An 18334-nucleotide genomic window follows, 5' to 3' on the forward strand; every position below is an offset into this window, starting at 1 on the left:
GGACACACCTTCTCATTTCAATGTGTTTTCTTTATTTTAATGACTATTTACATTGTAGATTGTCATTGAAGGCATCAAAACTAAGACACCTGTGACACCATGAAAATAGTAAATCGATTAAAAACGGAAGTCTTTTATGAAACGTGGTCGTGCATTGGAGTAACGTGTGAATTATAAAACATAAGTCTCATAAATAGAAAACAAATAAATATAGTAATGATATAATTTTTGATACTACTGTAAACCCTATCTGTGCCTCAGTTTAAAACTTATTTCACAGATTATTACTTGTGACAACAAGATCACACTCAAACTGGTCTGGTTCTGCTGAGCAGTTGTTTACATGCCAGTTGACATGAAACGATATGTTTTTCTTTGTTGGAACATATCTGTATTCCTCTCTGCTACCATCACGTGCCACTGAGTCCAATTGGTTCAGATTTTGGAAATATGTTTCTAGTAACAAAAACAACATTCCACAATAAAACTGAAGCCATAACAATTGGAATCAACAGTACAGGCATTGTTCTTTTAACTTTTTTTTATGTATTTTATTTATTATACGTTTAAAAAAAAAATGAAAGCACTGTTGAAATCAAGAAGTCATAATATTGAGACGCTGGAGTCGAACTGCTGTGATGTGAATATGAGTTTGCTCACTCTATAAAACTTCTAGTGTACGGTCTAAAAACAATAGTTTTAACCTTACACCATAACCTGACAAACACATGTAGACATATGGGAAAAGAAGGGGTACGTGGTAATGTTCTACATTTACTCCATTACATTTACCTAAACTACTAAAATTGTATTTGTCCGAGTAGTTTTAATGCAACAATCTTTTTACTTTTAATTGAGTAATTTTGTGAAGAAGAAACATACTTGTACTATTAAATTAAGTTTCATTCTGATCGCTAAATGTATTCATTTATTTTATTAATGTACTCTATTGATTACTGCTTGCAAAGACGTATTATTTGGCTCGTCAGAAAGACTTCTTCCTACTGTCACATGACTCTGTTTCACCAATCAAATCAAATACTGCAGCTTGTTTGATAATGTTGTCTAATACGGTACGGTAACATAACATTGTTATTTTAAGTTCAGTCAGCCATTTGTATGCTTGACAATGCTTAATTTAGGCCAAAACTATGCAAAACGTGCTTCAATGTGTATATTTCGGACTAATAATAAGCGACTGAAACACGAAACCGCGAGGCACGGGGATATGATTTAAAAAAAATATATATATACAAGCTGCAAAATTCGAAGTGCGAAGTCACGACTGTACTTTCAATTGATTTTGCCATCTTTATAAATTTAATTTCTTTATTTTTTATCAGCAGTTCTCATAAAAAAAGGTTTGGACACCTCATTCTAAAGTAACCGTACTCTTACTTAAGTACAATTTTGGGCCAATCTACCCAAATCTGGGCAAAATAAAATCGTAATGTACACTGAATGTACATGGAATGTATGTAGGAGGCTACTCCAGTACCTTCACTGAACATTCCACTGCAGTCACTCTGTGAAGACATCTCCTGTAGACTGAGTTGGCCGGCCGTCCAACTTCCTCCTTCAGGTCGTAAACATCACTGAAGGCCACATCGCCACGGAGATGCTGCAGAGACATCATCATCATCAATCAAACAATGGCCGCAAGAGTTAGAACGCGGCGTGATTGCTTCAATTCATTGTGTACCTGCGCTATGGGGATTATGGTGTTCCCCTCCTGGTGAGAAGGCAGGACGGTCTTGCTATGCTCCTGATTTTGATTTGTGGCGACAAAACTGAAACCGCGGAACAACTGGTGTGTGTTTGCACTGGGTGGGAGGCCAGGAGAGTCTGGGTTGGTGAAGATGCACACAAACACATGCACAGTTAATTTAGCAGACACTCATGTTTTTAATAGAGCTGTACAGCAGTAGGGATTCGAATGGCTCCATTCCTGGGTGGATCTCGCATGAGAGGAAGAGGTGGTTTAATAATTTTGCAATGCAGTCTGCTGATGGAAAGCACCACTCTACATAGCAATATTGACATAGTAAATATTGAAAGGGTAAAAGAAAACACATATTTGGGTGTAATAATAGAGGATAAAATTGATTGGAAATCTCATGTAAAAAATATACAACATAAAGTAGCAAGAAACACGTCAATAATGAATAAAGCTAAACATGTTCCAGACCAAAAATCACTTCATATTCTTTACTGCTCGCTAGTGTTACCATATCTGAATTATTGTGCAGAAATATGGGGAAACAACTATAAATGTGAGCTTCATTCACTAACGGTGTTACAAAAAAGATAAATCAGAATAATACATAATGTTGGATATAGAGAACATATATAAACCCTTTATTTATTAAATCACAATTATTGAAATTCAACAATTTGGTGCATTTGCAAACAACTAAAATTATGTGTAAAGCAAATTATAACTTGTTACCCAATAATGTACAACAATTCTTCTCAACAAAAGAGGAGAAATATAACCTTAGAAGAAAATCTCATTTAAAAAACATTTGTATGCTCGTACAACACTTAAAACCTTTAGCATATCTGTATGTGGAATTAAATTATGGAACGGATTAACCAAATAAATCAAACAAAGCACCAATATGATTCAGTTTAAGAGACTGTTCACACTACAAGTGTTCACACTACAAGTGTTCACAAAGTACACAGAACAAGAATTATGATGAACATCTTGAACCCTTTTTTTTTCTCCTTTATTTTTATTGAGACAAAGATTATTCATGTATTCATATTTGTTTGCTTACTATGGTATATTATTTATCTATTATTCATTTGTTCACTGTTCTGTTACAGAGAACAAGGAAATTGGATACAATTGCTATGGTATGAAAAGGGGTAGGATTAAATAAGCTCTGCTTCTTTCTACTCCTTTTCGGATGTGCTGTAATGAAACAACTGGAATTGTGTGATGCATTTCATTGTATCTTATGCATGTTCCAAATAAACTGTAACTGAACTGAACTGAACTGAACAACTGGCAATTTGGTCAAAGTTGTAAAAATGCCACAAACACATTTTAAGATATTCAACACTCTACTGCCAACTGGCGGCTAAAGTGGATAGTGCACCTCACAATTCGTCACGTTTCATGTGTCAGATAAACAGTGACGATTGGGGCCATATGGATCCCCTTCCTACTGTATCAGTACACAATGTGACTTGACATCTGCAGTAGAGCCATACTGTCCATAAATGTAACGTATGTGTGCAATATTATAATATATTTATTTTTTGTATTACTGTGTAATTTGCCTTTTAATTGTTTTATGTCTTATTTATAGCATTTCCAACCTTTCAAAACTTTCAAACTAAATTCTAAGCCTGGTTTATTTCCCTTGTAGTGTTTTCATCTACCTGTTTTTACTGTGGCTTGGAAATACAATGTAACTTTGTTCTGCTGCACATCTCTGATGTAAATATTTGGATGACAAATAAATAAATCTCGATATGAATCTGAAAACTTATTATTTATGTATATTGTGTGTGTGTGTGTGTGTGTGTGTGTGTGTGTGTGTGTGTGTGTTTTGGCTACCTGTGGGTGTTCTAGAGGTGAACTCCGGGTCAAAGTGAAAAGTATCCTCAGGTCTTCCAACTGTTGGTTTGAATGGCGGCCGACTTTCCTTCCTATACAGCTTCTAAGGAAAACAATAGCCTTTCTTAGAATTTTTTTTGAAAATGTAAATATATTAACCAGCAATTTAAAAATTCCATCTATTTTTAACATTAGATGAGACAAATGCAACGCAATGTCAAAAGGCAACTGTTGTGTTCCATTCCGTAGAACATCTTTTGCCCAGACTGCCTTTAAAATAAAAGGCAGTCTATGGAACTCTTTACCTGACACTTTGAAAAGTATACCTGCACTTGTCACTTTCAAAAAACAAACACAATTGTGGCTAGTTGAGCAACAATCGTGTTCCCATGTTTAGTTTTTACAAATGTTAACTAATTGTTTTTTATCTAGTTTGCACTTTGTCTGTATTATTACTATTATTATTATTATCGACTCCTACTTACCTCATTCTTTTTATTTTCCTATTTTAATGATGTTAGATCTAGGTTGTTGTTGTTGTTGTTGGGGACAAGTGTTGTAAATTAGCTTTGGCTACAAACACTATGATGCTTACATTGGATGACTGTTTCAGATATCCATGTTTCTGTATCTGTCCCTATTTCAAATAAACCAGAAAGAAAGAACTGTAATACTTAACTTTGCCTTTGGGAGTCGCTACTGTAACGTGTTATAGTAATAATAGCACCGTGTCTTACTATGCCAGCAATTATCTCTGACTGTTAAAAGTGTACAGGAGAATATGAAAGTGCAGAGATGGTGCAATAACATCAGAACATTTTATTAATGAGGACCATGCTCAAAATTAGCTTGTCACACACCAAGCCAGCACAATAACTTCCTTTGAAAAGGAATTTCCACAATAATACAAACAATAATACAATTACAAACAATAGTTTAATTTTAAACAGTTTCTATTTTACTCACAATATTGTACTGTTTTACACAAAAGGCCTGCTCAGTGGCCTAGTGGTTAGAGTGTCCACCCTGAGATCGGTATAGGTCGTGAGTTCAAACCCCAGCCGAGTCATACCAAAGACTATACAAATGGGACCCAATACCTCCCTGCTTGGCACGCATCAAGGGTTGGAATTGGGGGGTTAAATCACCAAAATTAATCCACCGCTGCTGCTCACTGCTCCCCTCACTTCCCAGGGGGTGGAAGAAGGGGATGGGTCAAATGTAGGGTAATTTCACCACACCTAATGTGTGTGTGACTATCAGTGGTACTTTATAAGCAAACCTTCTGCATATAAGGTTATTAAAGATAAGATAATTAGTATTTCAATATGAAACATGTGGAAAAGGGAGTAAAGGATTTTGTCCAAAACTTAATTATTCAATATTGCAACCTTGTTTTAAAACCATTTCTAATAAATTGCTCATCTGATTCTAATTCTTTAATTTCACATGTTTTGATAGGCTGCTTCAGAAAACGGATTAAACAAACTAAATGTTTAATAAAATGTAATAAAATTACATACTCACCTTCCAGTTGATTGATGCAAAGAAGCAGTGACTTTTTATTTCTTCTACTCCATCTGGTCCTGCACCTGTGAATCATACATCGATTAGCAAATGCCCATACTACTATATTGAATATTTATTTACAGTCATCCCTCGTTTATCACTGTTAATTGGTTGCGGACATTGCCGCAATAAATGAATTTCCGTGAAAAAGGAATCATTAACTATGAAGCAAATATTATAGCTAGTGTTGAAAAAGAAAACTGTTAACGACCTTCTAAATAGTTAATTCAACATTCGGAGAGTCCTCTAGACATGAAATAACAGCCGTCAGTCACGTTCAGTCTTTTAATCCAATATAGTAATGCTGTCTGATGTTGAGCCAATCAGCGGCCACCATACTGAACAGCGATACTGATTGGTTCGATCTCATATAGTATCCAATACAGCACAACTGTGGTGTTGTATTTTTCTTTTTAATTATTATTTTATTTAGTCCATATTATGCTTGGAATATAAAAAGCTTGATTAGGGACCAGCATGTTTTAAAATGTGCTTTAAAGAAATTAAATAAAAAAATAAATAAAAAAATTAAATCTGCAATGTGGTGAAGCCGCAATATTTAAAGCACAATGTAGTGAAGCCAGACTGTACAGTAATTACTAAACCAAGAAGATTCCATTCCATTCCAAAATGCATCTCCCCCATTGGTACAGCCATCATGTTTTGCTGACTGCAGAATTGCTGAATCATCTGCAGCTTTTATACCTGACACTTAACCTAAACTTGTTTATCCAAAATGATGCAAGTGGGAACTGTATAGTCATTCTGAATGTACTTTAAAGACTCAGTACTTCAAGGATTTTAATGTGCACAATACCGAGACGGTTAGCAGGGTTCCTCTTGAAGAGTGCTCTTAATAGACTCTGCACCTCTGGACTGAGGAATTGTGGCATTCCCAATTTGGCCCTGCAAAGCCATGACAAGAAACATTATTTTTTACTTATGCATGTTTAGTTTGCATTTATAAATAACATGATCACTGTAGGGCCTGATCTACTAAGATCCAAATAACAAGTGTTGAACAACGTGTGCAAGCTATAAAATTGTGTGTACATTAGTGGGCGTAATTGCTAACAAGTGCAAACATGGTCATATTTAAATCAGGATTTTGTGTGTACTATACTGGCTGTCACTATGGAGACACTCATTTCCCTTCACATTCATGCTGTTTCGTGCTGTTTTACAATGTTGTTGGACCTGTAGCACACATCTATAATCTGTGCCACCCTTTTGGAAATATAGAATTGCAATCTAAACAACAGAAACCTGTTTTTTGCATGCCGAAGGTATGCTCTGGGAGACCAAACAAATAACTGTGATAGTGCATTGGAATGATCCACAGGCAATAAAATGCATGTTGCAAGAAATTGTTTCGTATATCTCCTATGTACTGTATATAAAAAAACACCATCAAACATAATTCAGGTTTTCATCTGTGTCTAAATTAACTCAGTCTTTTATCAGCTCACAAATGGTAAATGGTAAATGGGTCGTACTTGTATGGCGCTTTTCTACCTTTTTAAGGAACTCAGAGCGCTTTGACACTATTTTCCACATTCACCCATTCGCGCACACACATTCACACATTCACACACTGATGGCGGGAGCTGCCATGCACGGCGCTAACCAGTCCCATCAGGAGCAAGGGTGAAATGTCTTGCTCAAGGACACAACGGACGTGACTAGGATGGTAGAAGGTGGGGATTGAACCAGTAACCCTCAGATTGCTGGCACAGCCACTCTCCCAACTTCGCCACGCCGTCCCCACAAATAATATGTCTTAAATTTGTATTTATTACATAAATATGTATATTGTTGACATGATAGCAAGAGTCTCTCCTCCTTCTGACTGTGACTGCGGTAAATCCATTTGTGTGTAACTGTGCCAGTTCGCAAACACATTAAAGACATGCAAAATATAGACACAAACAGCGACAGAAGGACAGGAGCATTGATGAATCACATTGCGAGCGCTAAATAGATACATTTTAAATAGAGTACTTTATTGATTCCTTCAGGAGAGTTCCCTCAGGAAAATTATGATTTATGTAATAATCATTTGTATTTAATAAACGATTACGTTTGCATTTTCTCCGATTACTGTGATAATCAGCATATATTTTGTATATATCGTAAATTCCATAATTCTATAAGGCAGTTCTTTTTTCCTTTGCTTAGAATCCTGCGGCTTATAAAACAGTGCAACTAATTTATGGATTTTTTTTTTCACGAATGGCCATAATGTTTTGTGTTCAACAAATAGTTTCCATTAAACATAAGCAGAGACACTGTAATTGTTTGTGCTATGGCGCCATCTTTTAGGACGAGTTCGCTCACCGCAGGTGCTGCAGGGTGAATGTCTACATTATTTTCATCAGTTTAGTGCTTTGAACCGAAAGTAAAAGTGCCGTTCCGTCTTCTAGTCGACCATAGCATTTCTACTTGTATGGAGTCTTCATTCATCACTCCAAGTAACGTTTGTAGGTTTTACTAAAACTACTCATACTTCATAAACCGTCCCATGAGTGACTAGTTAATGACCTATGTTTTGTTTGATCTATCGTTTAATCGTTGATATGTATCTGGTGTGGCTAATAAATAGAAAACAATTGTTTTCTTGTAAAATTTAGAGGGTGCGGTTTATATATCGGTGTGGCCTATAGTCTGAAAAAAAACGGTACATGAAGACGGACACGCTAAACAGATTGCTCAGTAAGGAGACACAATCCTATGTGCAACGAGCTTCGAAGATCAGCTTTGCGTGCACGATCAAGTTCGTACGTGTTTTTAATACACACCTACTTTTAGTAGTTCAGGCCCTAAATGAGTAATTATATTTCCAGAAAAATGTCAACAAATGTCAGCAGTGTTGAAAGGATCTTACTTTAGAATAAGAGCCATTGTTTCCTTGCGATCTTTTCCTTGAAACGGTAAGGATCCCGTCAGCATCTCAAACTGCAAAACAGACACACGAGTGATTGTATGAACATCTTGCACTTGGTAAATGCTCATTTATGTCATTTTAAATGACTAATATAGCTTTAGTCTACAAACCCCGTTTCCATATGAGTTGGGAAATTGTGTTAGATGTAAATATAAACGGAATACAATGATTTGCAAATCCTTTTTAACCCATATTCAGTTGAATATGGGTTGAAAATGATTTGCAAATCATTGTATTCCGTATTCTAACACAATTTCCCAACTCATATGGAAACGGGGTTTGTACATTAGGGACCTTAATGTTGTTGACTGTTCAGTGCTCATTCAGTTGCTTACCGCCTTTAGAATTACCCATTTGGAAAACTTTACAAGAAGATGTATTACATGCTTAAATAGGCTCTCGGTTTAGAAATTTGAGTAGATGGCATAGGTTTGCTTCCTGGCCTGTGCACTAACACCCAACCAAATAGTAGCTCTCCAATGTCGGTGCTAAGCCCGGATAAAAGGGAGGGTTGTGTCGGGAAGGTCATCCGGCATTAAAACTAAACTAAATCATGTAAGCGACTCAACCCCTAACGGGAAACGTCGAAAGACAAGCGGTATTCTTGACATTAGCCTTGATGATGACACACTTTCACGAGTGCTGTGATGTTGCTGCCATCTGTCAGTGAATGTTAACCTTCTTTCCAAAATGAGTCACCTAAGTAGGCCACTAACACAAGCAGATGCATGACAGGACATAATCCGGCAAATATGACAATTATGCATTTTTTTCCTCACACAAACAAGGAACATTAGGTTTTAAAGTGAAAACAAATCTTACCATCAGCACTCCGAAAGACCACCAGTCTGCACTTTGCGTATGACCCCTCCTGTTGACCACCTCTGGAGCCATGTACTCTATCGTTCCACAGAATGAATATGCTCTCTTATCGTGGTCAATGGCTTCTTTACTTAAACCAAAGTCTGGGCAAAGACAGATGAGAGAAAGGGACCCCCGGTTAGAAAGTGGATGAGAAACATACTTAAAAGTTAGGGTGGGACAATTGGCCATACTTACCAGTGATCTTAATATGTCCTTCTTCATCTAAAAGAATGCTATTGAGAAACATGACAATAGATTCATTAATTACAAACATAGCTAAGTTATGGCACTAATAAATAATATCTCTGCCAAGGAAAGAACTAAATCAACCAAAAATTTGAAGGATTTTTATCAATGGTAATTGACGGCATGCTAGGGATGACCATAATAATTATGTGGAATTAACTCTTAAAAAGGGGAACTCTCTCGTCTTTCTCTTTTCTGTGTATTCTAAATCGTAAAATAAAAAAAAACTTATAGCAAGAGGTGGCTAACAATGCAGGTAATGAAGATACAATCTATTGTGCCTATAAAGCCCTCTAAAATCATCCAAAAAAACCCAACAATGTTTTATAAACATGCAGTAAGTATATATGTAATGTGGTAACATGCACATCCATGATAACATGTAATATTTATGTATTTTGGACTTTTAAAGGGGAACATTATCACCAGACCTATGTAAGCATCAATATATACCTTGATGTTGCAGAACAAAGACCATATATTTTTTTAACCGATTTCCGAACTCTAAATGGGTGGATTTTGGCGAATTAAACGCCTTTCTATTATTCGCTCTCGGAGCGATGACGTCACAACGTGACGTCACATCGGGAAGCAATCCGCCATTTTCTCAAACACATTACAAACACCGAGTCAAATCAGCTCTGTTATTTTCCGTTTTTTCAACTGTTTTCCGTACCTTGGAGACATCATGCCTCGTCGGTGTGTTGTCGGAGGGTGTAACAACACGAACAGGGACGGATTCAAGTTGCACCAGTGGCCCAAAGATGCGAAAGTGGCAAGAAATTGGACGTTTGTTCCGCAAACTTTACCGACGAAAGCTATGCTACGACAGAGATGGCAAGAATGTGTGGATATCCTGCGACACTCAAAGCAGATGCATTTCCAACTGGACTGGACAGATCAGCTTTCAGGAAAAGAGAGAGGATGAGGGTATGTCTACAGAATATATTAATTGATGAAAACTGGGCTGTCTGCACTCTCAAAGTGCATGTTGTTGCCAAATGTATTTCATATGCTGTAAACCTAGTTCATAGTTGTTAGTTTCCTTTAATGCCAAACAAACACAAACCAATCGTTGGTTAGAAGGCGATCGCCGAATTCGTCCTCGCTTTCTCCCGTGTCGCTGACTGTCGTGTTGTTTTTGTCGGTTTCGCTTGCATACGGTTCAAACCGATATGGCTCAATAGCTTCAGTTTCTTCTTCAATTTCGTTTTCGCTACCTGCCTCCACACTACAACCATCCGTTTCAATACATGCGTAATCTGTTGAATCGCTTAAGCCGCTGAAATCCGAGTCTGAATCCGAGCTAATGTCGCTATACCTTGCTGTTCTATGCGCCATGTTTGTTTGTATTGGCATCACTGTGTGACGTCACAGGAAAATGGACGGGTGTATATAACGATGGTTAAAATCAGGCACTTTGAAGCTTTTTTTAGGGATATTGCGTGATGGGTAAAATTTTGAAAAAAACTGCGGAAAATAAAATAAGCCACTGGGAACTGATTTTTAATGGTTTTAACCATTCTGAAATTGTAATAATGTTCCTCTTTAAGCATCACCATTACTTCTTTCCTGGGCACCTTGTTTTCACAAAGAGCATTGCAACGATTGCCATTTCCGTCAACACCACAACTACTACTCATCATGGCAAACTTTGCGAGAACTAACAATGACTACTTTGGGATAAAAAATTATGATCAGAGCCTTATATTTTTGAGCCTTAATATATGGAGAATGAACTACACGTTTTAGAAACTAGGGGCTAAACAGATCCAGCTCTAGTGAACTACTAAGCATCATGTGGCAGTGTTGCTAAGTGCTAAACAAGAAATACAAAATGCAAACATGATAAAACACACACTTCCAAGTCCGCTCTCACTGGGATACCAACCGATGGGATGTGTTTATTTTTCAGCACATGCCTTGTGCTCCCAATTCAGGTGATTAATCCTGCATTAACCTCATTCCTCAGATAAAAAAGGGGAGCAAAAGAGCATCTTGCCATGTTTTCCTAGCGTTGTCTTCAGGTCTAAGTTGAATGTCAAAGTTGACAAACTTCTCGGTTTATGGCCACAAACTTGTACTATACAAATGTTAGGCATTTAAGTTTTACCACTTTAAAGGCAATTCAACCGCAGCAGCAGCTGCTCAGTAGCAAGCTTACCTCTATGTAAGCAAAGTGCTTATCAACCAGCTGCATGGACAGACAATTTCAATTGACATCCTAAATTAAAATGTGTATATCTAGAAATTAAAAGGAAATTTATTTTAGAAATAAGTATTTTATTCTGAAAACAAGAATTATTGCAATTCTTAAACTAAGCATCCTTGAGATGTTGCATAATCTTTAAACACGATTTTCTATGGGGGCGGGCAACCATACTGTCTTATTTAAATAGTTATTTTCTAAAAATTTTTTAATCTAGAATAAAAATAAATAAATAATGTATTTATGCTAAAATTAAGATTAGTAAATGACTAAAAATAAGTAAATAGCTCTTAAAACTAAGGACATTTCTAGAAATACAATTTAAAATCTTGGCAGGTGGCAAATAATTTGCAGTGTAGTTCTTCGGCGTTTGGTTTTACAATAACAACGAATTTTCGGTTTATATGCAGGTCACCACATGTATATGGAGCATTGTTGGCGCTTTTTGGATATTCTTTAGAGGGCGTTGCAGTCGGAATAGATGAATCCTTTGACCTGCTTTGTTAGATGCCTCTTGCTAGGATTTTTTTTACGATATAGAATACACACAAAAGAGAAACACATGTGAGTCCTTGTCTCACATAAGGATTGTGAATGATGGACAGCATGATGAAACAAAGTCCAATTTCCATTTAAATAATCACATTTTTAAAGCAATTGAGGCAATATGACATGCACTATTAGGCTGCAACCAGGAGGAGGCACTTTTGAGTCAGTCACACATCACCATTGTTTATGCCAATGAGAATCTCCCAAATAAAGCTTAAATCATACAAACCCCGTTTCCATATGAGTTGGGAAATTGTGTTAGATGTAAATATAAACGGAATACAATGATTTGCAAATCCTTTTCAACCCATATTCAATTGAATGCACTACAAAGACAAGATATTTGATGTTCAAACTCAAACTTTTTTTTTTTTTTGCAAATAATAATTAACTTAGAATTTCATGGCTGCAACACGTGCCAAAGTAGTTGGGAAAGGGCATGTTCACCACTGTGTTACATGGCCTTTCCTTTTAACAACACTCAGTAAACATTTGGGAACTGAGGAGACACATTTTTTAAGCTTCTCAGGTGGAATTCTTTCCCATTCTTGCTTGATGTGCAGCTTAAGTTGTTCAACAGTCCGGGGGTCTCCGTTGTGGTATTTTAGGCTTCATAATGCGCCACACATTTTCAATGGGAGACAGGTCTGGACTACAGGCAGGCCAGACTAGTACCCGCACTCTTTTACTATGAAGCCACGTTGATGTAACACGTGGCTTGGCATGGTCTTGCTGAAATAAGCAGGGGCGTCCATGGTAACGTTGCTTGGATGGCAACATATGTTGCTCCAAAACCTGTATGTACCTTTCAGCATCAAAGGCGCCTTCACAGATGTGTAAGTTACCCATGTCTTGGGCACTAATACACGCCCATACCATCACACATGCTGCCTTTTACACTTTGCGCCTATAACAATCCGGAAGGTTATTTTCCTCTTTGGTTCGGAGGACACAACGTCCATAGTTTCCAAAAACAATTTGAAATGTGGACTCGTCAGACCACAGAACACTTTTCCACTTTGTATCAGTCCATCTTAGATGAGCTCAGGCCCAGCGAAGCCGACGGCGTTTCTGGGTGTTGTAAATAAACGGTTTTCGCCTTGCATAGGAGAGTTTTAACTTGCACTTACAGATGTAGCGACCAACTGAAGTGTTCCTGAGCCCATGTGGTGATATCCTTTACACACTGATGTTGCTTGTTGATGCAGTACAGCCTGAGGGATCGAAGGTCACGGGCTTAGCTGCTTACGTGCAGTGATTTCTCCAGATTCTCTGAACCCTTTGATGACATTACGGACCGTAGATGGTGAAATCCCTAAAATCCTTGCAATAGCTGGTTGAGAAAGGTTTTTCTTAAACTGTTCAACAATTTGCTCACGCATTTGTTGATAAAGTGGTGACCCTCGCCCCATCCTTGTTTGTGAATGACTTGAATTTCATGGAATCTACTTTTATACCCAATCATGGCACCCACCTGTTCCCAATTTGCCTGTTCACCTGTGGGATGTTCCAAATAAGTGTTTGATGAGCATTCCTCAACTTTATCAGTATGTATTACCACCTTTCCCAACTTCTTTGTCACGTGTTGCTGGCATCAAATTCTAAAGTTAATGATTAGTTAAAAAAAAAAAAAAAGTTTATCAGTTTGAACATCAAATATGTTGTCTTTGTAGCATATTCAATTGAATATGGGTTGAAAATGATTTGCAAATCATTGTATTCCGTTTATATTTACATCTAACACAATTTCCCAACTCATATGGAAACAGGGTTTGTAAGAATTCAAACTACACTTTCTGGTGCTACTTGGACACTTGACTAAGAAAGAGTAAAACGTCTATTCTTCCTCTATTGCCTGTCAGGTAAATCATCAGGCTAGTTTGCACACATCTCTGCTGGCAGACTGACAATTTGAAAGGGCGTTACCGCCTCCATATTTCACATATTCAAGCTCTGGTCAATGCTCCACCCCACGACTGAATTCTCAGTTGTGGATTTAGCATTATTGCTGACATGACTGCCAAACAAAGCTGGCAAAAACAAAACCTTCTTGCCCTAAGAAGAACCAAGTGATTTCGTACTTTTCAGGTTTGAGGTCCCTGTAGATGATTCCCAAACTGTGCAAATGGTCCAAGGCCAGTGCCAACTCTGCAAGATAAAATTTGACGTCTTCTTCCGTGAACATTACCTGGAGGAAATACATGAAGACATATCAAGACATGTCCAATGGCTACTGAGAGAAACTATATGCTAGTCTTGTGGATGTCAGACAAAGTTATAAGTTTAGACCTGCAGACCTTGAAATGCACTACAAAGCCTTGTCATTGTTTAAAGCTGACATACACTAAACTTACCTCTTTTGACAGACGAGTGAAGAGGTCTCCCCCTCGGAGGAAGTCTAGGATTAGATAGAGCTTCCCTTCTGTCTGGAAGGCTACACACACACACACACACACACACACACACACACACACACACACACACACACACACACACACACACACACACACACACACACACACACCAGATATGACACATTAGGGCTTAATAGCTGCATAAGGGCTTTAGTTGAATCATTTTTTTCAGCATGTATTTAGAGTTGAAAAGGTGAAAAGTGAACACGTTCCACCTCGGTGTGGCACGAGGGTTTAAGGAAAGTGGTATTATTGCAGACAATAACAGCTTCTTATATCTAAATACAGTAGGGATGGGATTCATATGGTCCCATTCCTGAGAGGATCTCACGTGAGAGGAAGGGGAGCCGAGGGGGGTTAATCACTGTGCAATGCAGTCTGCTGAAAATGATGAAAAGCGCCACTCTCCATAGCAACTGACGCTGTAGTCAAAGTTGGAGTTGCCGAAAAACACATTTTGAGTTATTCAACTCTCAAACGCCCATCGGACTGCCAAAGTGGATAGTGCATCGCCCCCAATTTGTCACATTTCACGGCAAACCTTGACAAATGGAGCCATATGAATCCCTTTCGTACTGTACACGAAAGCGGTCATATAATATTTTTTTTTTCTACATTCAAAACACTTCCCTTTGTGGTCTATGTAACATGTAAAGGTGGTTCTTTGACTTACCATAGTGTAGTTTGACTATGAAAGGGTGGTTGACCTCTGCCAAAATGTCTCTCTCCATCTTGGATCGCACACGATCCCTGACTGAGAAAAAGGTGCGGAATCAGTTTAATCACCGTTATTTTTAATATCAAAGTGGCAAGCCTGTAAATCTTGTCAATTACAGCAGTGTTCCCCGACCTTTTTGTAGCTGTGGACCGGTCAACGCTTGGGTTTAAAAAAAAAATAATAATAATAAAGAAATACAATCATGTGTGCTTACGGACTGTATCCCTGCAGACTGTATTGATCTATATTGATATATAATGTATATATTGTGTTTTTTATGTTGATTTAATAAAAAATAAATAAATTAAAAATATATATTATTTATTTATTTATTTTTTATTTCTTGTGCGGCCCGCGGACCGGTACCGGGCTGCGGCCCAGTGGTTGGGGACCACTGAATTACAGGATGGAATAGCATTAACTTGATAAAAACATAACTAGGATTAGGCCTATCCTGTGCTGTGCAGTAGTAAATATAATACAATCCCAATGGGATCGCAGCATCAGTCTCCATGACAAGACAAGACCACTTATATTACAAGGAGTGCAGGTGAAGAGGATTAAGGATCGTGCAAAGACACAGTCGGCACATGACGACTCAGGCTCTCTCGTTCACAATAACAGTGCACCCTCATTGACACTAATCCCATTCAATACCAGTTTATCTGAATAAAAAGTACAAACTAACCACTTTTGCACAAATCCCCTCAAATGTAGGGCATGCTGAGTTCAGATGAGCATACTTTATTGAACGCTGTTGTTTGCCATGCATTCTTATCTTTGTATGTACAAAAGGTTAATTGGCCATTAAAAGTATAAATTTTTAAAGTTTTGTTTTTGTTACCCATTCAAATCAATGGTTGAATGAGCCAATAATGCAGTTATTGGCGAAGTAACTCACTTCCACTATACATCTATACATTTAATTTGTTACATTTACTAAAATAACTTTTTGGATAAATAGGTACTTGAAGTTTTATAGCAACATAGTTTTTACTTTTATCTAAGTATTTTTGTAAAGAAGAAACACCACTTTTTCTTTGTTGCATTGACTTTCAGTCCAATTGCTACGTTTATTTATAGCATCATTATATTTATATATAATCTATTGATCACTGCTTGCGAAGACACATTCGCTTAAATCACTTCTTTCTTTTAGGTATCAGCAGAGTGGAAAAACAAGTTGCCTCCATATTGAAGCTATTATCATATTGATTTGATTTATGACACCAAAAGATTTCCAAAGTTTGCGGATAAACAGATGATCAAAATACTATAAATGTCAGAGACATTCCCAAGGCATTTTGAGAGTTAATAAGCAAGCCATCAACAACAATGCTAATCAAGCAGACTTTATGAGAGCCAACAACGATTACTTTTGGAAATATTCTGATCCAGGACTAGTGTTGTCCCGATACCAGTATTTTGGTACCGGTACCAGTACCAAAATTATTTCGATACCCTTCGGTTCTTTTCGATACTTTTTTAAATAAAGGGCACCACAAAATAATTGCATTATTGAGTTTATTTTAACAAAAAATCTTAGGGTACATTAAACATGTGTTTCTTATTGCAAGTCTGTCCTTAAATAAAATAGTGAACATACGAGACAACTTGTCTTTTAGTAGTAAGTAAACAAACAAAGGCTCCTAATTGGTCTGCAGATGTATGCAGTAACAAATTGTGTCATTTCTCATTCTATTATTTTGTCAAAATAATTAAGGACAAGTGGTAGAAAATGAATTATTAATCTACTTGTTCATTTACTGCTAATATCTGTTACTTTCTCTTTTAACATGTTATATCTACACTTCTTGTACCCCGCCTTCCGCCCGATTGTAGCTGAGATAGGCTCCAGCGCCCCCTGCCACCCCAAAAGGGAATAAGCGGTAGAAAAATGGATGGATGGATGGATCTACACTTCTGTTAAAACGTAATAACCATTGAATCTTCTGTTGTTTGAATGCTTTACATCAGTTGTGGATGATACCACAAATTTAGGTATCAATCCGATACCAAGTCGTTACAGGATCATACATTGGTCATATTCAAAGTCCTCATGTGTCCAGGGACATATTTCTTGAGTTTATAAACATAATATAAACCGGTACTTTTCAGAGGCGGTATAGTACCGAATATGATTCATTAGTATCGCGGTACTATACTAATACCGGTATACCGTACAATCCAATCCAGGACCTTATATTTTTGAGCTCGAAACACAAAGAGGATGAGCAATAAGTACAAGAAGCCAAGTGCTAAACTGATGTAGTTTCATTGTGACACAGTAGCTTTAGCTTAGAGGTGACAGAGCTTTCGCCGTTGCTGCTCCCAAGCTCTGGAACGACCTACCTCTGAGTGTTAGACAAGCCTCCTCTCTTCCTGTTTTTAAATCTCTCTTAAAAACATACTTTTATTTCATGGCTTTTAACACTGAGTGACATCCATCCTGCAATGGCGCCCCATAATACACCTGCTGTGAACCTGTTTTTATGTTTTTATTTATTCTATTTTATTTATTTATTTTTTATCGTGTTCTGTTTGTGTTGTGTTGTGTTTGCTCGGTACTCGTTTTATCTTTTAACCTGCCCATTGTACAGCACTTTGGCTACCCCTGTGGTAAATTTTAAATGTGCTTTTTAAATAAAGTTGATTTTATTTGATTTGACTTTAGCAGCATTGCTAGGTGCTAAACATACAAACTAACAATAACAAACCAGAATTAAACAAACACTTACTGTAATATTTTCACTATCGCCGGGATGCCGACCGACGGGACGCTCACATAATTCCGTTTAGATGAAGAATCAATCACAATCCTCACAAAGGGTTAAAAAACATTTCCTGAAGGAAGCGTCTTTCGGGGTATATTTTGCCAGTCTGTCCATGGCCACATTTGTTTACTACCAGGTGAGAAATGCATGAATTAAGAAGAATGTACTTTTAGCAAGTTGGAGACAAAGCAGAAGCAGCCGTCGGCTCAGTGTGTTAACAATAGCAGTGTAAGCTAGCATCAGCTCACTGCTATCAATGCACCGATAAAATAGTGCGTCTGCGTGGGCACTTATAATAACAATATCACTCATATTTGGTCAATTTCAGGTCATGACATGTAAATGGAGTATTGTTGGCACTTTCTGGATGTTTTAGAGGGTATGATGAACTAAACAGAGGACCCTCCATCTGTTGACTCAATTATTAGCTATTTATTTACGATTTCAAAAGCATAAAAAAGCCGAGCATATGTGTT

The 18334-nt window shown here is 37.3% G+C and overlaps 1 protein-coding gene across 1 annotated transcript in view; it reads right to left on the reverse strand.

Moving 5' to 3' along the window:
• Window positions 1-18334, reverse strand: part of LOC133608741 (ribosomal protein S6 kinase alpha-2-like) — a 54501-nt gene that overhangs the window by 18770 nt on the left and 17397 nt on the right. The window contains exons 4-14 of the mRNA XM_061964237.2: window positions 15040-15120; window positions 14307-14386; window positions 14034-14140; window positions 9144-9181; window positions 8907-9049; window positions 8025-8095; window positions 5958-6046; window positions 5099-5163; window positions 3572-3674; window positions 1703-1845; window positions 1499-1621 (exon numbers count right to left, since the gene is read on the reverse strand). Coding sequence (XP_061820221.1) covers window positions 1499-1621; window positions 1703-1845; window positions 3572-3674; window positions 5099-5163; window positions 5958-6046; window positions 8025-8095; window positions 8907-9049; window positions 9144-9181; window positions 14034-14140; window positions 14307-14386; window positions 15040-15120 — 1043 coding nt within the window. The remainder of the gene's footprint in view (window positions 1-1498; window positions 1622-1702; window positions 1846-3571; window positions 3675-5098; window positions 5164-5957; window positions 6047-8024; window positions 8096-8906; window positions 9050-9143; window positions 9182-14033; window positions 14141-14306; window positions 14387-15039; window positions 15121-18334) is intronic.

Source organism: Nerophis lumbriciformis, linkage group LG06 (assembly GCF_033978685.3).
Source record: "Nerophis lumbriciformis linkage group LG06, RoL_Nlum_v2.1, whole genome shotgun sequence".
Classification (NCBI taxonomy): Eukaryota; Metazoa; Chordata; class Actinopteri; order Syngnathiformes; family Syngnathidae; genus Nerophis; species Nerophis lumbriciformis.